This window comes from Nerophis ophidion, linkage group LG28 (assembly GCF_033978795.1).
Source record: "Nerophis ophidion isolate RoL-2023_Sa linkage group LG28, RoL_Noph_v1.0, whole genome shotgun sequence".
NCBI lineage: Eukaryota > Metazoa > Chordata > Actinopteri > Syngnathiformes > Syngnathidae > Nerophis > Nerophis ophidion.
The window spans coordinates 16,607,259-16,631,212 of NC_084638.1; the positions used below are offsets into that span (position 1 = coordinate 16,607,259).

Here is a 23,954-nt window from a genome sequence, read left to right on the forward strand (position 1 = left end):
TTTTTTTGTTTTTATTCAGTCATTGGTGGAGCATAATATTGTTCTTTTTTTAAATATTGTTTTTAACAAGGCTGTGCAGCACTTTTGAAACGTTATTGTTGTTTAAATGTGCTATATAAATAAAGTGGATTGGATTGAAGAATATCTTATTTTCAATAAGGATGAAAGTGTTTCTCATAATTCTTCTTCTTTGTACTTTGTAAGCACTATTAATTTGAACAACTTCTTAAACTTGATCATATCAGTACAATATTTAACTTCTTTACTTAATCCATTCCATAATTTAATTCCACATACTGATATGCTAAAGACTCTAAATGTTGTACGTGCATACAAATGTTTTAAATTAGATTTTCCCCTTAAAGTTATATTCCTCCTCTTTAGTTGGTAAGAATTGTTGTACATTCTTTGGTAGCAAGTTATAGTTTGCTTTGTACATCATTTTAGCTGTTTGCAATTTTACCAAATCATCAAACTTTAATATTTTTCACTCAATAAATAAAGGGTTTGTATGTTCTCTATATCCAACAGTATGTATCAATAGAATTTATCTTTTTTCTGACATGGTGAACGAATGAAGTGTACTTTTGTAGTTATTTCCCCATATTTCTGCACAATAACTCGGATATGGTTACACTAGCGAGCAGTAGAGAATAAGAAGTGATTTTTGGCCCAGGACTTATTTTGCTTTATTCATTATTGAAATGTTTTTTGCCACCTTATGTTGTATATTTTATACATGAGATTTCCAGTTCATTTGATCTATTAATACTCCCAGAAATCTGGTATCTTTTATCCTTTCAATGTCTACTCTACTCCGTCTATTTGTATTTGTGTATGATGCTCTTTACTTTTGTTATCAAATAGCATTATTTCAAAGATAGTCTGTCTTTGTCAAACCATTTTTTTAATTTGTTCATTTCTTCCGTTATTATTTGTATTATCTTCTGTGTGTTCTCTCTGCTGAACAGAAAGCAGTTGTGTTGTCTGCAAATACAACTAACTAAGTCCTTTGTAACTTTACAAATGTCGTGTATATAAAGATTAAACAATCTTGGTCCCAGTATTGATCCCTGGGGTACACCACAAGATATAGCTAGCCATGCTGACATATTTTCACCCATCTTCACATATTGCTTCTTGTTGGTTAAATAACTTCTTACTCAGTTCAAGACCAAACCTCTGATACCATATCGTTCTAATTTTTGTATTAAAATATCATGAATAATTGTGTCAAATGCTTTTGTTAAGCCCATGAATACTGCGGCCGCACATTCTTTACCATTTTTGCATTGGTAATTTCATCTCTTATTTTGATTAATGCTATCGATGTTGAGATATTTGCTCGGAATCCATATTGGTTCCCCACAAGTGTCCCACTTTTGTTGATAAATATATCTAATTGGCTATTGAATAGTTTTCCCATGATTTTGGAGAATTGTGGAAGTAATGAAACTGGTCTGTCGTTAGTCAACTGGTGTATGTCTCCATTCTTATAAATTTGTACAGCTTTTGCCATTTTCATTTTGTCAGGGAATTTGCCGGTTAGAAATGATATGTTGCTGATATATGTCGGAGGTTCTGAAATGTCTTCTATAACCTTTGTTATCATTACCATATCTATTCAATGACAGTCGGTTGAGGTCTTGGATTTACAATTTTTTACAATTTTGATGATCTCTTCTTTTGTCAGATTCTTAAGAAACGTGGAATTGGGATTTCTGTCTATGAGCTCAGTCAAGTCCTCAACTGACCCATCATCTGCATTTAGAATTCTTTATTCCAGATTTTTTCCGATATTACCAAAGTAATCATTAAAACATTCACCTATTTGGTTCATATTGTAATTTTTTGTATTTCCATCCAGAAAGTACTGGGTGTAATCTGTTTTAGCACCATTTTTAATGATGCTATTTAGGTTTCCCCATGTTGCTCTCATGTTGTTTCTGTTCTTGTTTAATAATTGACTGTAGTATTCCCTCTTAGATGTTTATAGTATACCAATTAGCTTGTTTTTATATTTCTTATAGTTATTTTCTGCCTCTATAGATCTCTGTGTTATAAATATTCGATCTCCTCTCTGAGCTGCTACCTTACCGTGGTAGAGGAGTTTGCGTGTCCCAATGATCCTAGGAGCTATGTTGTCTGGGGGCTTTCAGGCCCCCTGGTAGGGTCTCCCAAGACAAACAGGTCCTAGGTGAGTGATCAGCTAGGGCAGCTCAAAGACTTCTATGGAATTACAACAAAATGGACTCAGATTTCCCTTACCCGGACGCGAGTCACCGGGGCCCCGGTCTGGAGCCAGGCCCGGAGTTGGGGCACGATGGCGAGCGCCTGGTGGCTGGGCCTGTCCCCATGGGGCCCGGCCGGGCACAGCCCGAAGAGGCAACGTGGGTCATCCCTCCAATGGGCTCACCACTCATGAGAGGGGCCATAGAGTTCAGGTACATTGTGAGCTGGGCAGCAGCCGAAGGCAGGGCACTTGGCGGTCCGATCCTCGGCTACAGAAGCTAGCTCTTGGGACGTGGAACGTTACCTCACTGGGGGGAGGAGCCTGAGCTAGTGCGCGAGGTAGAGAAGTTCCGGCTGGATATAGTCGGACTCACCTCGACGCACAACAAGGGCTCTGGAACCAATTCTCTCGAGAGGGACTGGACTCTCTTCCACTCTGGCGTTGCCAGCAGTGAGAGGCGACGGGCTGGGGTGGCAATTCTCGTTTCCCCCCGGCTCAAAGCCTGCACGTTGGAGTTCAACCCAGTGGACGAGAGGGTAGCTTCCCTCCGCCTTCGGGTGGGGGGACGGGTCCTGACTGTTGTTTGTGCTTACGCACCAAACAGCAGTTCAGAGTACCCACCCTTTATGTGTACACTCGAGGGAGTACTGGAAAGTGCTCCCCCGGGTGATTCCCTTGTCTTACTGGGGGACTTCAACGCTCATGTTGGCAGCGACAGTGAAACCTGGAGAGGCGTGATTGGGAAGAATGGCCGCCCGGATCTAAACCCGAGTGGTGTTTTGTTATTGGACTTTTGTGCTCGTCACGGATTGTCCATAACAAACACCATGTTCAAACATAAGGGTGTCCATATGTGCACTTGGCACCAGGACACCCTAGGCCGCAGTTCCATGATCGACTTTGTAGTTGTGTCATCGGATTTGCGGCCTCATGTTTTGGACACTCGGGTGAAGAGAGGGGCGGAGCTTTCCACCGATCACCACCTGGTGGTGAGTTGGCTGCGATGGTGGGGGTGGATGCCGGACAGACCTGGCAGGCCCAAGCGCATTGTGAGGTTCTGCTGGGAACGTCTGGCAGAGTTTCCTGTCGGAGAGAGTTTCAACTCCCACCTCCGGAAAAACTTTGAACATGTCACAAGGGACGTGCGGGACATTGAGTCCGAGTGGACAATGTTCAGTACCTCTATTGTCGAGGCGGCTGATTGGAGCTGTGGCCGCAAGGTAGTTGGTGCCTGTCGTGGCGGTAATCCCAGAACCCGTTGGTGGACACCAGCAGTGAGGGATGCCGTCAAGCTGAAGAAGGAGTCCTATCGGGTTCTTTTGGCTCATAGGACTCCGGAAGCAATGGATGGGTACCCAAAGTAGCATTACTGCTAATATGTAGCATCATTTGAAAAGTCACTCGCTAGAGTATGAAGAGAATTTCATAACCTTACTAACATACCACATAGTGAAGGACGAATACTATTTGATTTCCTATAATGCAGCTCATTTTTATTTGACACTTAAAATGTCTCTGACAATCTTGCAATTTACGTTTTGGAAATGACTTGAATATTTGTGCTATTGCTTAATAACCTTAATAAATACACTTTTACTCACTTGACTTAGTTGTGATTTCCCTCTCTGCATGAAAGTTTAAAAGTAGCATATATTAATGTAGTATGAAGAAGACTGTTTTAATGTAGACACAGAATCATCATGATTATATGCATCAAGTGTTCATTCAAGGCCAAGGCAAAATATCATAATATATATTGTATATCGCGATATGGCCTAAAAATTTTGCGATTTAAAAAAACGGCAATATCGCCAAGCCCTAGCAGTAACTGACATTAAAGTCACAGGGAGCGCTGAAGCCTATCCCAGCTGCACTTAAGTGGAAGGGAATTTATTGGAATATAGATTTTAGGCCATATTGCCCAGCCCTCGTAAAAAATGTTCTTCCTTTCCTGTGAATAATGTTGTAAAGAGCGGTGTGTTTGTTTTCAGGCCGATTCATATAATAACTTATTATCTTAGGTATATGTAAACTTACTGAATGCCTCGTGACTGAGAAAATCTGGACATTTCTAAAGCATGTTTGTCATTTGTGTGTCCTGCAGACGTCTGTGAAGAACAACATCTGCCTAAAAAACAGGAGTGTAGCTTCAGGATGGTGAAGGAGGATCCATCAAAGAGGAAGACCAGGCGCCACGGACCCTCTGGCGTCTCCTTTTCCTCTTTGACACAGACCCTTCCCTTTAAAAAGGAAGATGAAGACTCACTGACGCCCCACATTAAAGAGGAAGCGATGGAACACAACATCAGTCAGGAAGGAGATCATCTTGAAGGACAGTGGAGTTCCCAGTGACTGGTGTCCCTGTGAAGAGTGAAGGTGATGAGGTCAAAGGTGAAAGTGAGGAGAGGGGAGGGAGGGAGCCTCCAAGCAGCAGCTCAACACAACACATGACAACAAAAGCTGATGGAGACCACTGTGGAGCTATCTGATATCTGATAGCTCCACTATCAGATAGTGAGGACACAACGTCACACTCTCCTGACACTGATGATGAAGACTCTAAAGATGATAAGACAGTTTTTTTTTTTTTTTTACAAACTTACATTTGTGGATGTTTTAAATAAATCCAGTATTGTGTTTTAAACATTTGTAATGTTTTTTTTTTTTTAAAACATCCCCAAAACAACATCAATATCAGTCAAAGTTTGGAGTGTCAGACAAAAGCCAATATTGTGAAGTGAATTATATTTATATAACGCTTTTCTCCAGTGACTCAAAGCGCTTTACATTGTGAAACCCAGTATTTAAGTTACATTTTTAAACCAGTGTGGGTGGCACTGGGAGCAGGAGGGTAAATTGTCTTGCCCAAGGACACAACGGCAGTGACTAGGATGGCAGAAGCGGGTATCGAACCTGGAACCCTCAAGTTTCTGGCAGGGCCACTCAACCAACTGAGCTATACCGCCCCATCCTCCCACAGGGATTTACTTTGCATACATTCTTAAAATTTTGTTTCCCTATCACAGAACGAACAAGTGTTGTATTCAATTGCAAAAGAACATCCTAAAAATTATTTTAAGTGGTCAATTCCATCTTTTTTTCTTAAATGAACTCCTCTACCTTAGGAAGAATGGAAACTTTAAAGTTGTGAGTATTTTTTTTGTTCCAGAGAAAATACAGTAAATAAGAAATAGTAAATAATTAAAAAATGATGATATGCAGCAATTATAATATTTTGAATGAAAGCCTTTTTAAATTTTTTAATATTTTTTTTTTGCAGGTCGTATTTTACAATGAAATCTTCAAATAATAAAATGCTCTAATCATTCAATAAGTGCATCAGTGACCAAATGCCTTTTTGAAACCATTGTGTCACGTTCAAAGCGCATTGTGATGCGCGGAGATGTCACCTCCAGATGCACGGGACCAGGCAAGCAAGATTGCAGGTAGGAGCTGGTTTTAATATATAAAATGATAAAAGAACACTGATACAAAGGCAAAAGAAAGTGCGTGCAACGCACGGGTAGCTAGGCTAACACTAGCACTGAGTAAACGTCCAAAATGGCGCGCGTCGAGTGCCCAAAAGCTAAGGCGGAATTTAGCAAGCCAAAACAGGACAAGCTCATCGAAAAGTGTGTGTTGCGTAAAGCAAGTGAAAACCTCAGACCGAACAAAGGGACGAGGCAGGTATAAATACAGAAACGGTAATCATAAACAGGTGTGCGTAACGGCCAGTGCAGATGGAACAAATGGGGTAACCATGGAAACAGACTAAACAAGGAAGTGCACAAACTAAGAATCGGAAGAGTCAAACCATAAACAAGAAACACAAAAGACTCATAACCCAAAACCCTATATGATCCGCTTGGTGGATCATAACACGTTCCTGTTCAAAGATGGATTTGTTTCTCATTTTAATATAAGAACAATTCCATAGTGGAGTATGGTGTGTGATGAAGTTGTGTTTGTAAATTTGTTTCCAGTACAACAACACTTGCTGGTAGGGATTTGTACCGTTGACTTTCAATTCCATGTTTTATGTGTTATATACAAACCCCGTTTCCATATGGGTTGGGAAATTGTGTTGGATGTAAATATAAACAGAATACAAGGATTTGCAAATCATTTTCAATCCATATTCAGTTGAATGCACTACAAAGACAAAATATTTGATGTTCAAACTCATAAACTTTATTTATTTTTGCAAATAATAATTAATTTAGAATTTCATGGCTGCAACACGTGCCAAAGTAGTTGGGAAAGGGCATGTTCACCACTGTATTACATCACCTTTTCTTTTAACAAGACTTAATAAATGTTTGGGAACTGAGGAAATTATTTCCCATTCTTGTTTTATGTAGAGCTTCAGTCGTTCAACAGTCCGAGTTCTCCGCTGTCGTATTTTACGCCTCATATTGCGCCACACATTTTCAATGAGAGACATGTCTGGACTGCAGGCGGGCCATTAAAGTACCCGCACTCTTTTATTACGAAGCAACGCTGTTGTAACACGTGGCTTGGCATTGTCTTGCGGAAATAAACAGGGGCGTCCATTATAACGTTGCTTGGACAACATATGTTTTTCCAAAACCTGTATGGACCATTCAGCATTAATGGTGCAATGTGTAAGTTACCCATGCCTTGGGCACTAATACAAACCCATACCATCACAGATGCTGGCTTTTGAACTGTGCGCCTATAACAATCCGGATGGTTATTTTCCTCTTTGTTCCGGAGGACACTACGCCCACAGTTTCCAAATATAGTTTGAAATGTGGACTCGTCAGATCACAGCACTTTTCCACTTTGCATCAGTCCATCTTAGATGAGCTCGGGCCGAGCGAAGCCGGTGGCGTTTCTGGGTGTTGTTGATAAATGGGTTCTGCTTTGCATAGTACAGTTTTAACTTGCACTTACAGATGTAGCGACCAACTGTAGTTACTGACAGTGGTTTTATGAAGTGTTCCTGAGCACATGTGGTGATATCCTTTACACACTGATGTCGGTTTTTGATGCAGTAATGCCTGAGGGATCAAAGGTCCGTAATATCGTCGCTTACGTGCAGTGATTTTTCCAGATTCTCTGAACCTTTTGATGATTTTAAGGACGGTAGATGGTAAAATCCCTAAATTCCTTGCAATAGCTTGATGAGAAATGTTCTAAAACTGTTCGACAATTTGCTTACAAAGGCGTGACCCTCACCCCCTCCTTGTCTGTGAATTACTTAGCATTTCATGGAAGCTGCTTTTATACCCAATCATGGCACCCACCTGTTCCCAATTAGCCTGCACACCTGTGGGATGTTCCAAATAAGTGTTTGATGAGCATTCCTAAACTTTATCAGTGTTTGTTGCCACCTTTCCCAACTTCTTTGTTACGTGTTGCTGGCATCAAATTCTAAAGTTAATGATTATTTGCAAAAAAAAAACAAAAAAAAAGTTTATCAGTTTGAACATCAAATATGTCGTCTTTGTGGCATATTCAACTGAATATCGGTTGACAATGATTTCTTTCTTTCTTTCTCAGTTTATTTTGACATGTACATGAACACACTTACAACATAATACATCAAACAATCCCACATCATTTCACATCACATCATGTCCGGAAAGGAGTAGGAAGAAGCAAAGCTTATTTAATCCTACACCTTTCCCACGTCAGAGCGTCTACAATTATATACATTCATCCACTGACCTCTTTTATAGTAAAATGACATCCGTGAATGAGTAATACAACAGTTTTGTAATATGTAATTAATTAATTCAGTCATCATTAGCTTACTGAGATGAAGAATATCTTATTTTCAATAAGGTTGAAAGTGTTCCTCATAATTCTTCTTTTTTGTACTTTGTAAGCACTATTAATTTGAACAACCTCTTAAACTGGATCATATCAGTACAATGTTTAACTTCTTTACTTAATCCATTACATCATTTAATTCCACATACTGATATGCTAAAGGTTCTAAGAGTTGTACGTGCATACAAATGTTTTAAATTAGATTTCCTCTAAGGTTATATTTCTCCTCTTTAGTTGGTAAGAATTGTTGTACATTCCTTGGTAGCAAGTTATAGTTCGCTTTGTACATCATTTTATCTGTTTGCAATTTTACCAAATCGAAATTTAATATTTTTGACTCAATAAATAACGTGTTGTATGTTTTCTATATCCAACATTATGTATCAGTCTAATCGATCTTTTTTGTGACACAGTTAAAGAATGTAGCGCACATTTGTAGTTATTTCCCATATTTTTACACAATAACTCAGATATGGTTACACTAGCGAGCAGTAGAGACTATGAAGTGATTTTTGACCCAGGACGTATTTTGCTTTATTCATTATTGAAATGTTTTTTTGCCACCTTATGTTGTATATGTCAGGACTATGACTTGGATTAGAGAATATATGGAACGAGCCAGGTGTGAATGTGCGTACATGATTATTTTATTAAACACTAAATACAAAAATAAGCAAACAAAGGACGCTTACAAGTAAGTACTAATACTAGACCACAAAATACAAACATGTAACAAAAAAACTTACTCGATGGCATGAATAATGAACTATAAACAAAACTAGCACAATGGCTTAAATAACAAAAACTTACTTGACGTGGACAAAACCGAATAGCAAGGCATGAAGGTAGGAGCAGCATGTAGCAAGCAGTACAGCATAAGCAGGAAGTAGAATGCAAGCAAGCAATAGCATAAGCACCAGCAATAGCAAAGTTCCCAGGCCGATGAACAGAAAACAAATGATTTAAATAGTGATTATGATGATGAGAAACAGGTGCGGAACTGAGGGCAGGGGCGTAACTTGGAGACCAGGTGGAAACCAATGTGTAACTATGGAGACAAACACAATCAGGAAGTGCAAAACAGGAGACAAGAGTCCAAAAGCAAAACGTAAACATGATCAAACATAAACTGATTTACAGGCATGACAGTATATTTTGTATATAAGATTTTTAGTTAATTTTACCATCTATTAATGCTCCCAAAAATCTGGTTTGTTTTACCCTTTCAATGTCTACTCTGTCTATTTGTATTTGTGTCTGATGCTCTTTTCTACTGTTACCAAATAGCATTCTTTCAGTTTTACTGCGATTCAAAGATAGTCTGTATTTGTCAAACATTATTTTTTCATTTGTTCATTTCTTCTGTTATTATTTGTATTATCTTCGGTGTGCTCTCTCCCGAACAGAAAGCAGTTGTGTTGTCTGCAAATAAAACTAACATTAAGTTCTTTGTAACTTTACCAATGTCGTTTATATCAAGATTAAACAATCTTGGTCCCAGTATTGATCCCTGGGGTACACCACAAGGTATATCTAGCCGTACTGACATATTTTCACCCATCTTCACATATTGCTCCCTGTTGGTTAAATAACTTCTTACCCAGTTCAAGACCAAACCTCTGATGCCATATCGTTCTAGTTTTTGTATTAAAATATCATGATTAATTGTGTCAAATGCTTTTGTTAAGTCCATGAATACTGCGGCCGCACATTCTTTACTGTCCTATTGCATTGGTAATTTTCTCTGTTATTTTGATTAATGCTATTGATGTTGAGATATTTGCTCTAAATCCAAATTGGTTCTCCACGAGCGTCCCACTTTTGTTGATAAATTTATCTAATCGGTTACTGAATAGTTTTTCCATGATTTTGGAGAATTGTGGAAGTAATGAAACTGGTCTGTAGTTAGTAAACTGGTGTATGTCTCCATTCTTATAAATTGGTACGACTTTTGCAATTTTCATTTTGTCAGGGAATTTGTCGATTAGAAATGATATGTTACTGATATATGTCAGAGGTTCTGAAATGTCTTCTACAACCTTTTTTTATCGTTACCATATGTTGAGGTCTTAGATTTACATTTTTTTACAATTCTGATTACTTCTTCTTTTGTCACCTTCTTAAGAAACATGGAATTGGGATTTCTGTCTATGAGCTCACTCAAGTCCTCAACTGACCCATCATCTGCATTTGGAATTCTTTGTTCCAGATTTTTTCCGATATTAACAAAGTAATCATTAAAACATTCACCTATTTGGTTCATATTGTAATTTTTTGTATTTCCATCCAGAAAGTGCTGGGGGTAATCTGTCTTAGCAACATTTTTAATGATGCTATTTAGGATTCCCCATGTTGCTCTCATGTTGTTTCTGTTCTTGTTTAATAATTGACTGTAGTATTCCCTCTTAGATGTTCGTAGTATACCAATTAGCTTGTTTTTATATTTCTTATACTTATTTTCTGCCTCTATGGATCTCTGTGTTATAAATATTCGATATAATGTGTTTTTTTTTTTTTTTGGTGACAAGCACTTCTCAGTCCTTTTGTCATCCATGGTTGGTTGTTTTTCCTTTGCTTCTTACTAAGTTCTCTCCAAGGACAATGTTTATTATAAAGTGTTAGAAAGGTTTTGAAACATTTCCCATATGCATCATTTACATCATCTTCATTGTACACATTGTCCCAAGTTTGTTTCCTCAGATCCTCCTTTAAGGAAATTATTCTTTCCTCTGTCCATAGTCTTTGAAATGTCTTTTTCTTGATGTTTTTCTTCTTGTAATTCCCATCGTAAATAGTAAAAACTGGCAGATGGTCGCTGATGTCGGTTGTTAACAGTCCACTTGTTGTGTTATTATCAAACACATTAGTGAAGATTTTATCAATAAGTGTAACACTGTGACTTGCAATTCTGGTTGGCCTTGTGATTTGGGGATACAAACTCATACTATACATTGTATCTATGAAATCATTAATGGACTTTTGCTTATTGGGGTTCAAGAGATCTATATTGAAGTCGCCACATAAAAAAAAAGTACTTTTTGACTGATTCCATCGAAAGTTCCCTTAATCCAGTCTTCAAATCCTTCAATGCTTGAGTTGGGTGTTCTATATATACAACTGATCAATACATTTCTACTTCTTTCATGACATATCTCAATAGTTATACACTCTAAAACATTGTCAATAGCTAGTGACATGTTTTTTACCACCCTGTAATGGAAGTCCTTCATCACATACACAGCAACTCCGCCTCTATTCTTATTTAATCTATTAATATAATTGAGTTCATATCCTTCTAGTCCAAAGTCCATTCCTTTTTTTGTATCCATCCATGTCTCTGATACAGCAATACTTTTGAAAGGTTCTTTAAATTGTTCCATAAATGAATTCATATTGTTAAAATTGGCATACAAACTTCAATCAATATTCATCCACCAAAAATGTATTAAAACTTTTTACACTAAACATATAGTTAATTTATACACCAAACATTTATTAAATATTTATACACTAAACATGTATTTAATAATTTAATATTCATACACTAAACAGATGTTTAATATGCATACATTAAACAGTTATTTAATTAAAATGTATACACTAAACAATAAACATGTAAACGATCCCCCCCATGCGAAGTCTGGGTCACTAAATAAGGCACACTTGGAAATAATGAATTTCTTTATGTGTGCAGTTGCAGGAGAAGTCCACAGGAGGGCGCACATTCCCTCTCAATAAGTCCGGTTCTCGCTCTCTCGCTCGTCTTTTTTTCTTCTTCTAGTCCTTCACTCTCTCTATCCTCATCCACAAATCTTTCACCCTTGCTCAAGTTAATGGGGAAATTGTCGCTTTCTCCGTCCGAATCGCCCTAGTTGCTTGTAGCCATGATTTTAAACAATGTGGGCATGTGAGGAGCTCTACAACCCGTGACGTCACGCACACATCGTCTGCTACTTCCGGTACAGGCAAGGCTTTTTTATTGGCGACCAAAAGTTGCAAACTTTATCGTCGATGTTCTCTACTAAATCCTTTCAGCAAACATATGGCAATATCGCAAAATGATCAAGTATGACACATAGAATGGACCTGCTATCCCCGTTTGAATAAGAAAATCTCATTTCAGTAGGTCTTTAATATTCATACACTAAACATGTATTTAATATTTATGCACCAAAAATGTCTTTAATATTTATTCACTAAACATGTATTTAATATTTATACACTAAACAAATATTTAATATTCATACACTAAACATGTATATAATAAGTTTATACACTAACATGTATTTAATATTTATACACTAAACATCAATCAATGTTTATTTATATAGCCCTAAATCACAAGTGTCTCAAAGGGCTGCACAAGCCACAACGACATCCGCGGTACAGAGCCCACATAAGGGCAAGGAAAAACTCACCCCAGTGGGACGTCGGTGACAGCGACTATTAGAAACTTTGGAGAGGGCTGCATATGTGGACCACCCCACCCCAACCCCCCCACACCCAACGCCCCCCACCCGAGGGGAGACCGAAAGCAATGGATGTCGATCGGGTCTAGCATGATATTATGAAAGTCCAGTCTATAGTGGATCCAACATAACAGTGAGAGAACATATATTTTTCTTCATACACTAAACATGTATTTAATATTCATACACTAAACATGTATTTAATATTCATACATTAAACATGTATTTAATATTTATACATTAAACATGTATTTAATATTCATACATTAAACATGTGTTTAATATTTAGACAATAAACATGTATTTAATATGCATACACTGAACATGTATTTAATACTCATTTACTAAACATATTTTTAATATTTATATACTAATCATATATTTAATATTCATAAAGTAAACATGTATTCATTATTCTCTAAATAAGGCACACTTGGAAATAATTAATTTCTTTATGTGTGCAATTGCGACAGAAGTCCACAGGATGGCGCACATTCCCTCTTAATAAGTGTCCCCCCCCCCTTCCCCCCCACCTACATAAGATATGTGTCTAGTTTTATCGGCCAGCCCTATTGGCCATTTTCCTATTTTTTTAACATAAGTTATGTGTCCATCATTATATATAGTATTGTTTTACAGCCCAGCCCTATGGGTTTTTTTTTTTCAAATTACTGTTTTTTTAATTGATTTCAATTTTATGTCTTTTGCAACATATGGTGACATTGTTTAATCGCCCAGCTCTATCGGCATTTTTTCATTTTTTTCTATTTGTTTCCATTTGTCATGCTTAATAGTGGTTTAGTTTAACAGCCCAGCCCTTTGGGGATTTTTTCTGAATATTTATTTTTCAATTGATGTTTTGCGATGAATATTGATATCGTTTTATCGCCCAGCCCTATCGCCCTTTTTTATTTTTTTATTATTATTTTTTTTAACCTAAGTTAGGTTCTTCATCCACTTATATTCATACACTAAACATGTATTTAATATTTATACACTAAACACGTATTTAACATTCATACACTTAACACATATTTAATATTCATACACTGAACATGTATTTAATAATCATATACTAAACATATATTTAATATGTATATACTAATCATATATTTAATATTCATTCAGTAAACATGTATTTATCATTCTCTAAATAAGGTGCACTCAGAAAGAATTAATTTCTTTGTGTGCAATTGTGGCAGAAGTCCACAGGAGGGCGCACATTCTCTCTTCATAAGTCTGGTCATTCATACACTAAACATGAATTTGATATTCATCCACCAAACATGTATTAAATAATTATACACTAAACATAAATGTAATTTATACGCTAAACAGGTATTTAATATGTATACACTTAACAAGCATTTAATATTCATATATTAAACAGTTGTTTAATGAATATTTATACACTACACATGTAAAGGAGGAATTGGAAGTCTGGGACACTAAATAAGGCACACTTGGAAATACTTAATTTCTTTGTGTGTGCAGTTGCAGCAGAAGTCCACAGGAGGGCGCACATTCCGTCCCGAGTGCATTGCTGTCATTAAAAGACACTTGGGCAATAGCCAGACTTGTTTCTTCATGAGTCTGCTCCTCTAAATAAGGGACACTCGGAAATAATGATGACTTTTCCCCCGATGCCAAGTCTGGGACACTAAATAAGGCACACTTGGAAATAATGAATTTGTTTGTGTGTGCAGTTGTGGCAAAAATCCACTGGAGGGCGCACGTTCCCTCTTCAAAAGTCTGGTCCTCTCTCCCCCGCACTCTCAGTCCTTGTCTAGTTTTATCGGCCAGCCCTATTGGCCATTTTCCTATTTTTTTAACATCAGTGATGTGTCCATCATTATATATATTATATTATTTTACAGCCCAGCTCCATGTTTTTTTTTTTCAAATTACTTTTTTTTTTAATTTGATTTCGATTTGATGTCTTTTGCAAAATATAGTGACATCGTTTAATCGCCCAGCCATATTGGCTTTTTTTCCATATTTTTCTATTTTTCTCTCTATGTGTCATTCTATATATTGACATAGTTTAACGGCTCAGCACTTTGGGGATTTTTTCGGAATTTTTAATTTTTTTAAATTTATGTTTTGCGATAAATATTTATCATTTTACCGCCCAGCCCTATCAGCGTTTTTCCTTTTTTTTTTTTTTGTATTTTATTGTATTTTTATACATAAGTTAGGTTTCTCATTCACTTATATTCATACACCAAACATGTATTTATTATTCATACACTAAACATGAAATTGATATTCATCCACCAAACATGTATCAAATATGTATACACAAAAAAAATATTTAATTTATACACTAAACATGTATTTAATATTTATGCATCAAACATTTATTTAATATTCATACACTAAAAATGTACTTAATATATATTAAACAGCAGAGGTACGTACAGTTCTGAGGACACCAAACCCACGGAAGGCAGCCGGCCCAGACAACATCCCTGGCCAGGCCCTCAGGGTGTGTTCATCAGAGCTGGCTGACGTACTTGCTGACATGTACAACTCGTCACTTGCACAAGATGTTGTGCCCACCTGCTTCAAGACCACCACCATCGTGCCCCTGCCAAAGAAAAACACTGTGACCTGTCTGAATGACATATCGCCATGTTGCATTCACCCCAATAGTGATGAAGTGCTTCGAAAGGATAGTCATGTCATGCATCAAAAAGACTCCTCACTGTTGGTCTGACACCAACTCTCTGTGACTGGGTCCTGAACTTTCTCACAAACCGGCCCCAGTCAGTCAGAATCTGCAACCAGACATCAGGCACAAAGGTTCTAAGCACAGGGACCCCCCAAGGCTGCGTGCTGAGTCCCCTACTGTACACCCTCTTCACACACGACTGTGTGGCCTCCCAGAACAACACCAGTATCATCAAGTTAGCAAATGACACTGATCACCGGGGGAGCTGAGGCAGCGTACAGAAGGGAGGTGGCGGAACTGGTGGCCTGGTGTCAGGATAATAATCTCTCCTTGAACGCAGACAAGACCAAGGAGATGATTACTGACCCACAGAGAAGGAGTGCACAGTACACAGCTCTGTACATAGGGGGGACAAAGGTTGGACAGTTTGAAAACCTTTAAATTCCTCAGGACCCACATCAGTGAGGACCTCACCTGGGATCACAACACCCAACAAACAAAAAAAAACCCAGCAGCGACTGTACTTCTTAAGAAGGATGAGAAAATTTGGCATGCCACCCAAAATGCTTAGCAACTTCAATAGAAGTACGGTTGAGAGTGTCCTTACCAGCTCAATCACGGTCTGGTATGGAAACTGCACTGCTAAGGACAAGAAGGCACTCCAGCGAGTGATTAAATCTGGTCAGTATATATCAGGAGCAGCCTTCCCATCACTACAGGACATGTACACTACCAGGGCCACCAGGAGAGCACACAACATCATAAAGGACAGTACACACCCCCAGCACAGTCTCTTCAGCCTCCTACCATCAGGCAAACCATACAGGAGCCTGAAATCCAGGACTACAAGACTGACAAACAGTTTCTACCCACAGGCCATCAAGCTTGTGAATGCTAGCTACCCCTTCCCCCCTGTTTTACTTTTATCTTTTGAACAAAAGACAGCTACCATGTGAACTGTGAACCATCACTGTAGACACTTTTCCCCTCTGTTCACTAAAGACACTTTTAATTGCTGCTGTGACCCAAGGTCACCTCCATATTTATACTGTTGACTGCCAATCAGAATGTGCAATAATGTGATGTTACTTACTGTGCCTTGTATATAACAATTGTATGTTTACTTTTTTATTCTTAGCTAAGTACCGTGTGACTTGTTGAAGGGTGGACTAGCGAAGTAAGATTTTCATTGCACGGCCAATTGTCTGTTTAACTGTGCATATGACAATAAACAATCTTCAATCTTGAATTTTGAATTCAATGAATGCACACAACTTAAAAAGTCACTACAGGACATCATATAACAGTAAAAGATGAGAAGCACTACATACAACATCAAATATACATTCATATTAAACACGCTGTTTTTAAGGTACATTTAGCACAATCACTGTTTAAAGGCCTACTGAAATGAGATTTTCTTTTTTAAACGGGGATAGTAGGTCCATTCTATGTGTCATACTTGATCATTTCGAGATATTGCCATATTTTTGCTGAAAGGATTTAGTAGAGAACATCCACAATAAAGTTCGCAACTTTTGGTCGCTAATAAAAAAGCCTTGCCTTCACCGGAAGTAGCAGGCGAAGTGCGCGTGACGTCACGGGTTGTAGGGCTCCTCACATCTGAACATTGTTTATAATCATAGCCACAAGCAGCAAGAGCTATTCGGACTGAGAAAGCGACGATTTCCCCATTAATTTGATCGAGGATGAAAGATTCGTGGAGGAGGAAAGTTAGAGTGAAGCACAAAAAAAATAAAGGAAAAAGCAACGGCTCCGGGCGGCAACAGTGGAAGCGTTTCAGATGTAATTAGACACATTTACTAGGATAATTCTGGAAAATCCCTTATTTGCTTATTGTGCTAATAGTATTTTAGTGAGATTCTAAAGTCCTACCTCAAAGTCGGATGGCTGCGGTGAACGCCAGTGTCTGAGAGAAGCCGAGGAGCCAAGATCACAGCTGCCTTTTTGACAGCCACAGGAGGTCCCATAATCCACTGAAGTCTCCGGTAAGAGCCAACTTAATATCACAATTTTCCCATCCAAAAACTTGCTGGTTGACGTTCAGAAACATATTCGCTTGACCGCTCTGTTAAAGCTTCATAACAAACAAAGAAACACCGGCTGTGCTTCGGTCATAAAGATAGATGCAATCCACCGCTTTCCACCAACAGCATTATTCTTGATAGCCTCCATTTTTAATTGAATATATTGCAAAAGATTCAGCAACACTGATGTCTAATTTACTGTGTAATTATGCGATGAAAAAAGACGACTTTTAGCCGTAAGTGGTGCTGGGCTAATATGTCCGCTACAACCGGTGACGTCACAAACACGCGTCATCATATGCATCATCATTCCGCGATATTTTCAACAAGAAACTCCGCTGGAAATTTAAAATTGTAATTTTGTAAACCAAACCGGACGTATTGGCATGTGCTGCAATGTTAATGTTTCATCATTGATATATAAACTATCAGACTGCATGGTCGGTAGTAGTGGGTTCCAGTAGGCCTTTAAGTGTTTTAAATCCCTGCAGCTTACATGACTGTTAAACACTTGTGTCTACTGACCTGATGCCTGAACCTGAATGTTTTATCACACACAGTGCAACTAAACGGTTTCTCTCCAGAGTGTGTTCTCATGTGTGACATAATTTCACACTTAGTGTTGAATCGTTTAACACAGGCTGAGCAAGCAAAAGGTTTCTCTCCAGTATGTCTTTTCATGTGTCTGGTAATGTCACCCTTTCTGTAGAAAATCTTCTTACAAACAGAGCAGGTAAAAGGTTTCTCTCCGGTGTGTCTTTTCATATGTGTGGCCATGTCAAACTTTCTGGAGAAACTCTTCTTACAAACAGAGCAAGTAAAGGGTTTCTCTGCGGTGTGTGTCATGTGTCTGATAATGTTAAGCTCTGTGGAGAAATTCTTCTTACAAATAGAGCAAGTAAAAGGTTTCTCAACAGTGTGTGTTCTCAAATGTAAATTCATGTCATACTTGGTGTTAACTCGTTTAGCACAAGCTGAGCAGGCAAAGGGTTTCTCTACAATGTGTATTCTCATGTGTCTGGTCATGTGAAGCTTTCCGGAGAAACTCTTCTTGCAAACCGAGCAAGTAAAAGGTTTCTCTCCAGTATGTGTTCTCATGTGTGTGGTCATGATAGGTTTTGTGGAGAAACTCTTGTTACAAACAGAGCAAGCAAAAGGTTTCTCTCCAGTGTGTGTTCTCATGTGTGTGGTCATGTGTTGCTTTTGGGAGAAACTCTTCTTGCAAACAGAGCAAGTAAAAGGTTTTTCTCCAGTATGTATTCTCATATGTGCTGCAAAATTACTCCTCTTTCTAAATGATTTCCCACATTGAGAGCAGTCCAAGTGTTTGTTGTTAGTGTGATGTCTCGTATCACCTTTAGAGTCATTTTTACTCTCAAAATGTTTTTGGATGTGGTCACTGTGATCAGAAGAGTCTGACAACATGTGGTCCATGTCTGACAGTGGAGCAAAGATGCTGTCTGGTTCTGACTTGATATCTTCACAATGCTCTCCATCAGCTTCTGTGATGTGTTGACTTACAAGCTCCGCTCCTCTGTACTTCTCACTTTGACTGTGATGAAGCTGTAAGGACTGAGCTTCATCTTCATCATGAAGCTGCTCCTCTTTAATGTGGGAGGGGGCCTGTAGCTCCTTCTGTCCCACACTGGAGCTCCACTCCTGCTGCTTGGAGGGAATCTCTTCTTGACTCTCTGCTGACACCTGCTGGACGTCTGCAGAACATGAAACAGAAATTAGGTGTTACTGTATTGAAGTTTGCAGTATTCAAACTATTCACATGTGAGCTAGGCCAAATAGACAGTGATGGGCAAGCGACCTGGAAAATGTACTAAGCTAAGCTACAAGTTACTCTCGATTAAATGTAGCCAAGCTATACTCCGATAATTGTAGCAAGCTACACTACACGCTACACTGCAAAAGTAGCTTGCCACATCAAAGCTACATTTAACAGCATTTCTATCTATTGGATCGCATGTATAATATCCATGTTAATGTAACTGAGAGTGTACACATGGACCCAGTGGGGGTCCAATGCTGTTAACTATCTGTCATTCAGCTGGGGACACCATTACAACTACCTCAAGGGGTCTCCGCAATCCATTGTATGTATTTTTTTATTCATTTTATTTCTACCCTTGTTGAGATACCATCAAGGAAAAGTACTTCCATTTGAGGAGGTGTGAACAGGTTAGGACATACATCATGGTCCCAATACGGAAAACCATTGCATCTAATAGAGAATGTCTCATTTGCACCCATAGTGGTGAAATCTATCAAAATTAGGGTGGTCTCAAAAAGGAGGACTTTTTCAAATTGACTGTGTGTCGGTTTTAAAAGTGCTCCCCCTTTGGTCAACATATGAAATAATTAATGTATGTAAGAAATTGAAATGTGAAACTGAAAGAGAGAGAAAGAGAGATAGAGAGAGAGAGAGAGCAAGAGCGAGAGCGAGAGAAAGGTATAGTAAGAACTTGAAGTAATAATGAAGATTGAAAACCAATTACAAAAAACAAAATCCAAAACAAATTAACTAACAGCTTACCTTCTTTAAATTGGCATAGTATGTATATATTATTAATGTTGTAAATAAAAATCTTTATATATCTAAAAAGGGTGGTCCCAAAAAGGTCGGCATTTTTCAGAGGTCTCAATAAGGTCACACATACACAAGAATGTATGTGAGTGTGTGTGTGTGTGTGTGTGTGTGTGTGTGTGTGTGTAAGTATGTGTGCGTGTTTTCTTGTATTTGTACCCTTCTTGAGACATCAACAAGGAAAAGTAACTTCCATATGATGACCGGTGAACAAGTCAAGTTAGGACCGAAGTCATGGTCCCAATACGGAAAACCATTAAATCTAATAGAGAGCCAAATACTAGAGTCTGCGAACATTGCTCCAAAGTCAGGATTTTTTGTTGATTTATTGTGCATAAAAAAAATTACATTGACAGGTGCAAAGACAGCAATATAGGATAAAACAAGACAGAAGCTAAAGCAGGACTAAAGAAGGACTTCCTGATTCATCCCCCTCTGGCCAACATATGTAATAACAAGTGTGAGTAAGAAATTGAAATGTGCCTCCTTTGGCCAAAATGTACAAAGTAAATATGTATACAGAGACATACTGTAATAAATTCAAGTAAATAATGAAGATTAAAAAACAATTACAAACAAAACATTTAAAAATATATATATTCAAATTAACTAAAAGCTTACATTTGTTTCATATTTGCATAGTATGTAAATATTAATGTTGTAAATACAAATCTTTATATATCTAGAAAGGCTGGTCCTAAAGAGGTAGGCACTGTCACATCTAATAGAGAGCCAAACACAAGTCTGTGAACATTGCTCCAAAGTAAAGAGTTTTTTGTTGATTTACTGTGCATATTAATGAGTGTACAAAGCCTCCTGTCTGAGAGTTCAGAGTGGAGCAAACATGCAGGAAATATCCTGATCTCAATTTGGCTCAGTGTGCCAAAGACTGCATTAACAGGAAACAGATGCTTGAGCAACAACCAACTTAACAGGAGACCAAGGGAGGTTCCTAGACACGAGACACATAGCAACTGACGTCAGTCAGTAGACTGACCAATCAGATAACTACTGGCACAGAGTATATATATGCTGTACAACAAACTCTCAGACAGATCGCTTTGGGTTTTCCTGGTACTACTGTTCAAGTGTACTAAACGATCTCCGCTCTCTGCAGACTGCGTTAAATAAAATACTTCTACTTGACTCAACTCCTGCCTCCTCGAATTGTTTTCCTCCTCCCGGCCCGGGTGAGACGGCACTAAAAATGCGTCTCAACAATACGAAAGTGAACATTGACAGGTGCAAAGGCAGCAATATATGATAAAACAAGACGGCAGCTAAAGAAGGACTTCCCTATTCATCCCCAAAAAACCCGCCAGGTGAGCAGCTGATTTTGACCACTTCCGGTGCTGACATAAGACCCGCGTCCCATCTGTTTTTTTCTTTTTAATGAAATAAGTTTATTTCCGTCATATAATCAATCATCAACCATTTTGTGTGATCAGTTTAAGAGTAAATATTATACATATTCACCAATCATACACCTTTACATTGGGCTAGGCGATAATGGCTTTTAATAATATTGCAATATTTTTATGCCATATTGCGATATAAGATATTTATTACGATATTTTGCCTTGGCCTTGAATGAACACTTGATAAATATAATCACAGCAGTATGATGATTCTATGTGTCTACATTAAAACATTCTTCTTCAAACTGCATTAATATATGCTACTTTTAAACTTCCATGCAGAGAGGGAAATCACAACTAAGTCAATTGACCAAAACTGTATTTATTAAATACTCTTCATTCTCTCACGGGTGACTTTTTAAATGAAAGAACTAATTAATAGTGTTGCTACCTTTTTGTAGTAACACTTCTGCTGCATACTTTGCATATTGCTGTTGTCTGCTGAAAATCTTCCCACTTGAAGCCAAACCACCGCCAGATGACGGATCCCCTGCTCTTTATTTTGGGCATTTATTGTTCTTCCTCCATTTGTGATAAGTTTTGCACCATCTCTCTCTTGTATTGTCACAAGCTCCGCTCCGCTCGACCTGCCTCAGCTAACGTTAGCCATGCTGCAACCTCTCTGATCGGCGAGAGATATGACGCTAGACACGCGAGAGTATGTGACGTATGTAAGAAGGCGGGCTTGTTTTCCGTATCCGTCAGAATTAGAGACGAGTGAGAAACGCCTGTTTTGCCCGCAGCTAAAAGCAAACCGACCTGCCTCAGCTAACGTTAGCCATGCTAACGTTAGCTCTCGGCGAGAGCATATGTCGCTAGACGCGCGACAGTATGTGCCGTATGTAAGAAGGCGGGCTTGTTTTAAGTCTCTGTGAGAAGGACAGACGAGAAAGAGTGAGAAAAGCCAGTAAGAAATGCACGCAGCTAAAAGCAACCGTGTGAAAACATATAATCGAATATTACCATATAGTCATTTTCTATATCGCACAGAGACAAACCTGCGATTTATCGTTTGTATCGATATATCGCTCAGCCCTACCGTTAGACACACACAAAAAAGAAAGAGAATGACGGAAAAAGGAATAGGCTGAAGTCAAAGCTTATATTTGCCTTGGCACTAAGAGGGATTTATTTATTGAATCAAAAATACTGAAATTCCACAACATAGGGAATTTGCAAACAGCTAAAATTATACACAAAATAAACTATAACCTGCTGGCCAAGAATATACAACAATTCTTCTCAAAAAAGAGGAGAAATATAATCTTAGAGAAAAATGTCATTTAAAACATTTGTACGCACGGACAACACTTCAGACCTTCAGTATATCAGGATAATAATAATAATAATGGATTAGATTTATATCGCACTTTTCTATTGTTATATACTCAAAGCGCTCACAGAGAAGTGGGAACCCATCATTCATTCACACCTGGTGGTGGTAAGCTACATCTGTAGCCACAGCTGCCCTGGGGTAGACTGACGGAAGCGTGGCTGCCAGTTTGCGCCTGCGGCCCCTCCGACCACCACCAATCATTCATTCACCGGTGTGAGCGGCACCGGGGGCAAAGGGTGAAGTGTCCTGCCCAAGGACACAAAGGCAGCGACTTTGATGTCCATAGGTGGGAAGCGAACCTGCAACCCTCAGGTTTCTGGCACGGCCGCTCTACCCACTACGCCATGCCGCCCCTGTGAGGATGTGGAATTAAATGATGGAATGGATTAAGCAAAGCAATCAAACAATGTACTAATATGATCCACTTCAAGAAACTCTTCAAACTTAAAGTGTTTACAAAGTACAAAGAAGAAGAACCATCATAATAAACATTCTGAATTTATTTCATCCATCCATCTGTTCATTTTCAAGATAATCTTACTCATCTCACCATATGAAATGTAACTTACTTCACCGGGTATTATTAATTTATTTTTATTGTGGTTACTAATGGAGTTTATTGTGAATAAATTGAGAACAGGAAGTGAACAAAAGTTTTAGCAACTGTTATGTAAAAGAAAAGGGGGAGGATTAAATAAGATCTGCTTCTTCCAATTCCTTTTCCAACATGTTGAAAAGACAAACTGGAAATTGTGATGTGTCATGTTGTATGCTTGTATCTTTCAAATAAACTCAAACTCAACTCAACTAATACTTGGTCGATATTCAAGCCACAAAATGCAAATGGAGTATTGTTGATGTTTTTTGGATGGTTAGAGAGGACCTCCCATTGGCTCTATTGCAAGTGGACTTTTATTTACATTTACGAGTTAGAATTAGGGCTGGGCGATATATCGAATATACTCGATCTATCATGGGTTTGTCCCTGTGCGATATAGAAAATGACTATATCGTGCTATTGAAGTATACGTTCTCCCACAGGTGCTTTTAGCTGCGGGCATTACACCACAGGCTCTCCTCACTCTTTCCTGTCTCTCCTTCTCACAGAGACATAAAACAAGCGCACCTTCTTACATCACATACTGTCGCGCATGCAACGTCATACACTGTAAAAACTCTTTCAGTGGTATTGTCCATTTTACTTTATTTTTAAAAGTATATTTATTCCAATAAATCAATTTATTTTTATTTTTATAGTTTTTGAGTTATCTATAAGTAAAAAGTGTGAATATTTTCGCAACTTACTTTTTTATGTGATAAAATTAATTTTATTGGACTTCCAACATAAATTGATTTAGCAAAACTCAGTTCCAATGTTTATATC

At 38.2% G+C, this 23,954-nt stretch overlaps 2 protein-coding genes across 7 annotated transcripts in view; both read right to left on the reverse strand.

The window, feature by feature from the left end:
• The window catches only part of LOC133545367 (golgin subfamily A member 6-like protein 6), a 224,427-nt gene that overhangs the window by 100,224 nt on the left and 100,249 nt on the right, over positions 1-23,954 (reverse strand). The gene's annotated exons all lie outside the window — the stretch shown is intronic.
• Positions 3,046-23,954, reverse strand: part of LOC133545310 (gastrula zinc finger protein XlCGF57.1-like) — a 32,137-nt gene continuing 11,228 nt past the window's right edge. For 2 of the 6 annotated variants that reach the window (XM_061890765.1, XM_061890763.1), the window contains one exon: positions 16,168-18,935. In XM_061890765.1, the coding sequence (XP_061746749.1) occupies positions 17,716-18,935 (1,220 nt within the window). In that variant the 3' untranslated portion in view covers positions 16,168-17,715. Of the gene's footprint in view, positions 4,595-7,791; positions 9,081-12,559; positions 15,092-16,167; positions 18,936-23,954 lie in introns of those variants that run through there. The other 4 variants (XR_009804798.1, XR_009804799.1, XM_061890766.1 and 1 more) reach the window with 4 other exon arrangements.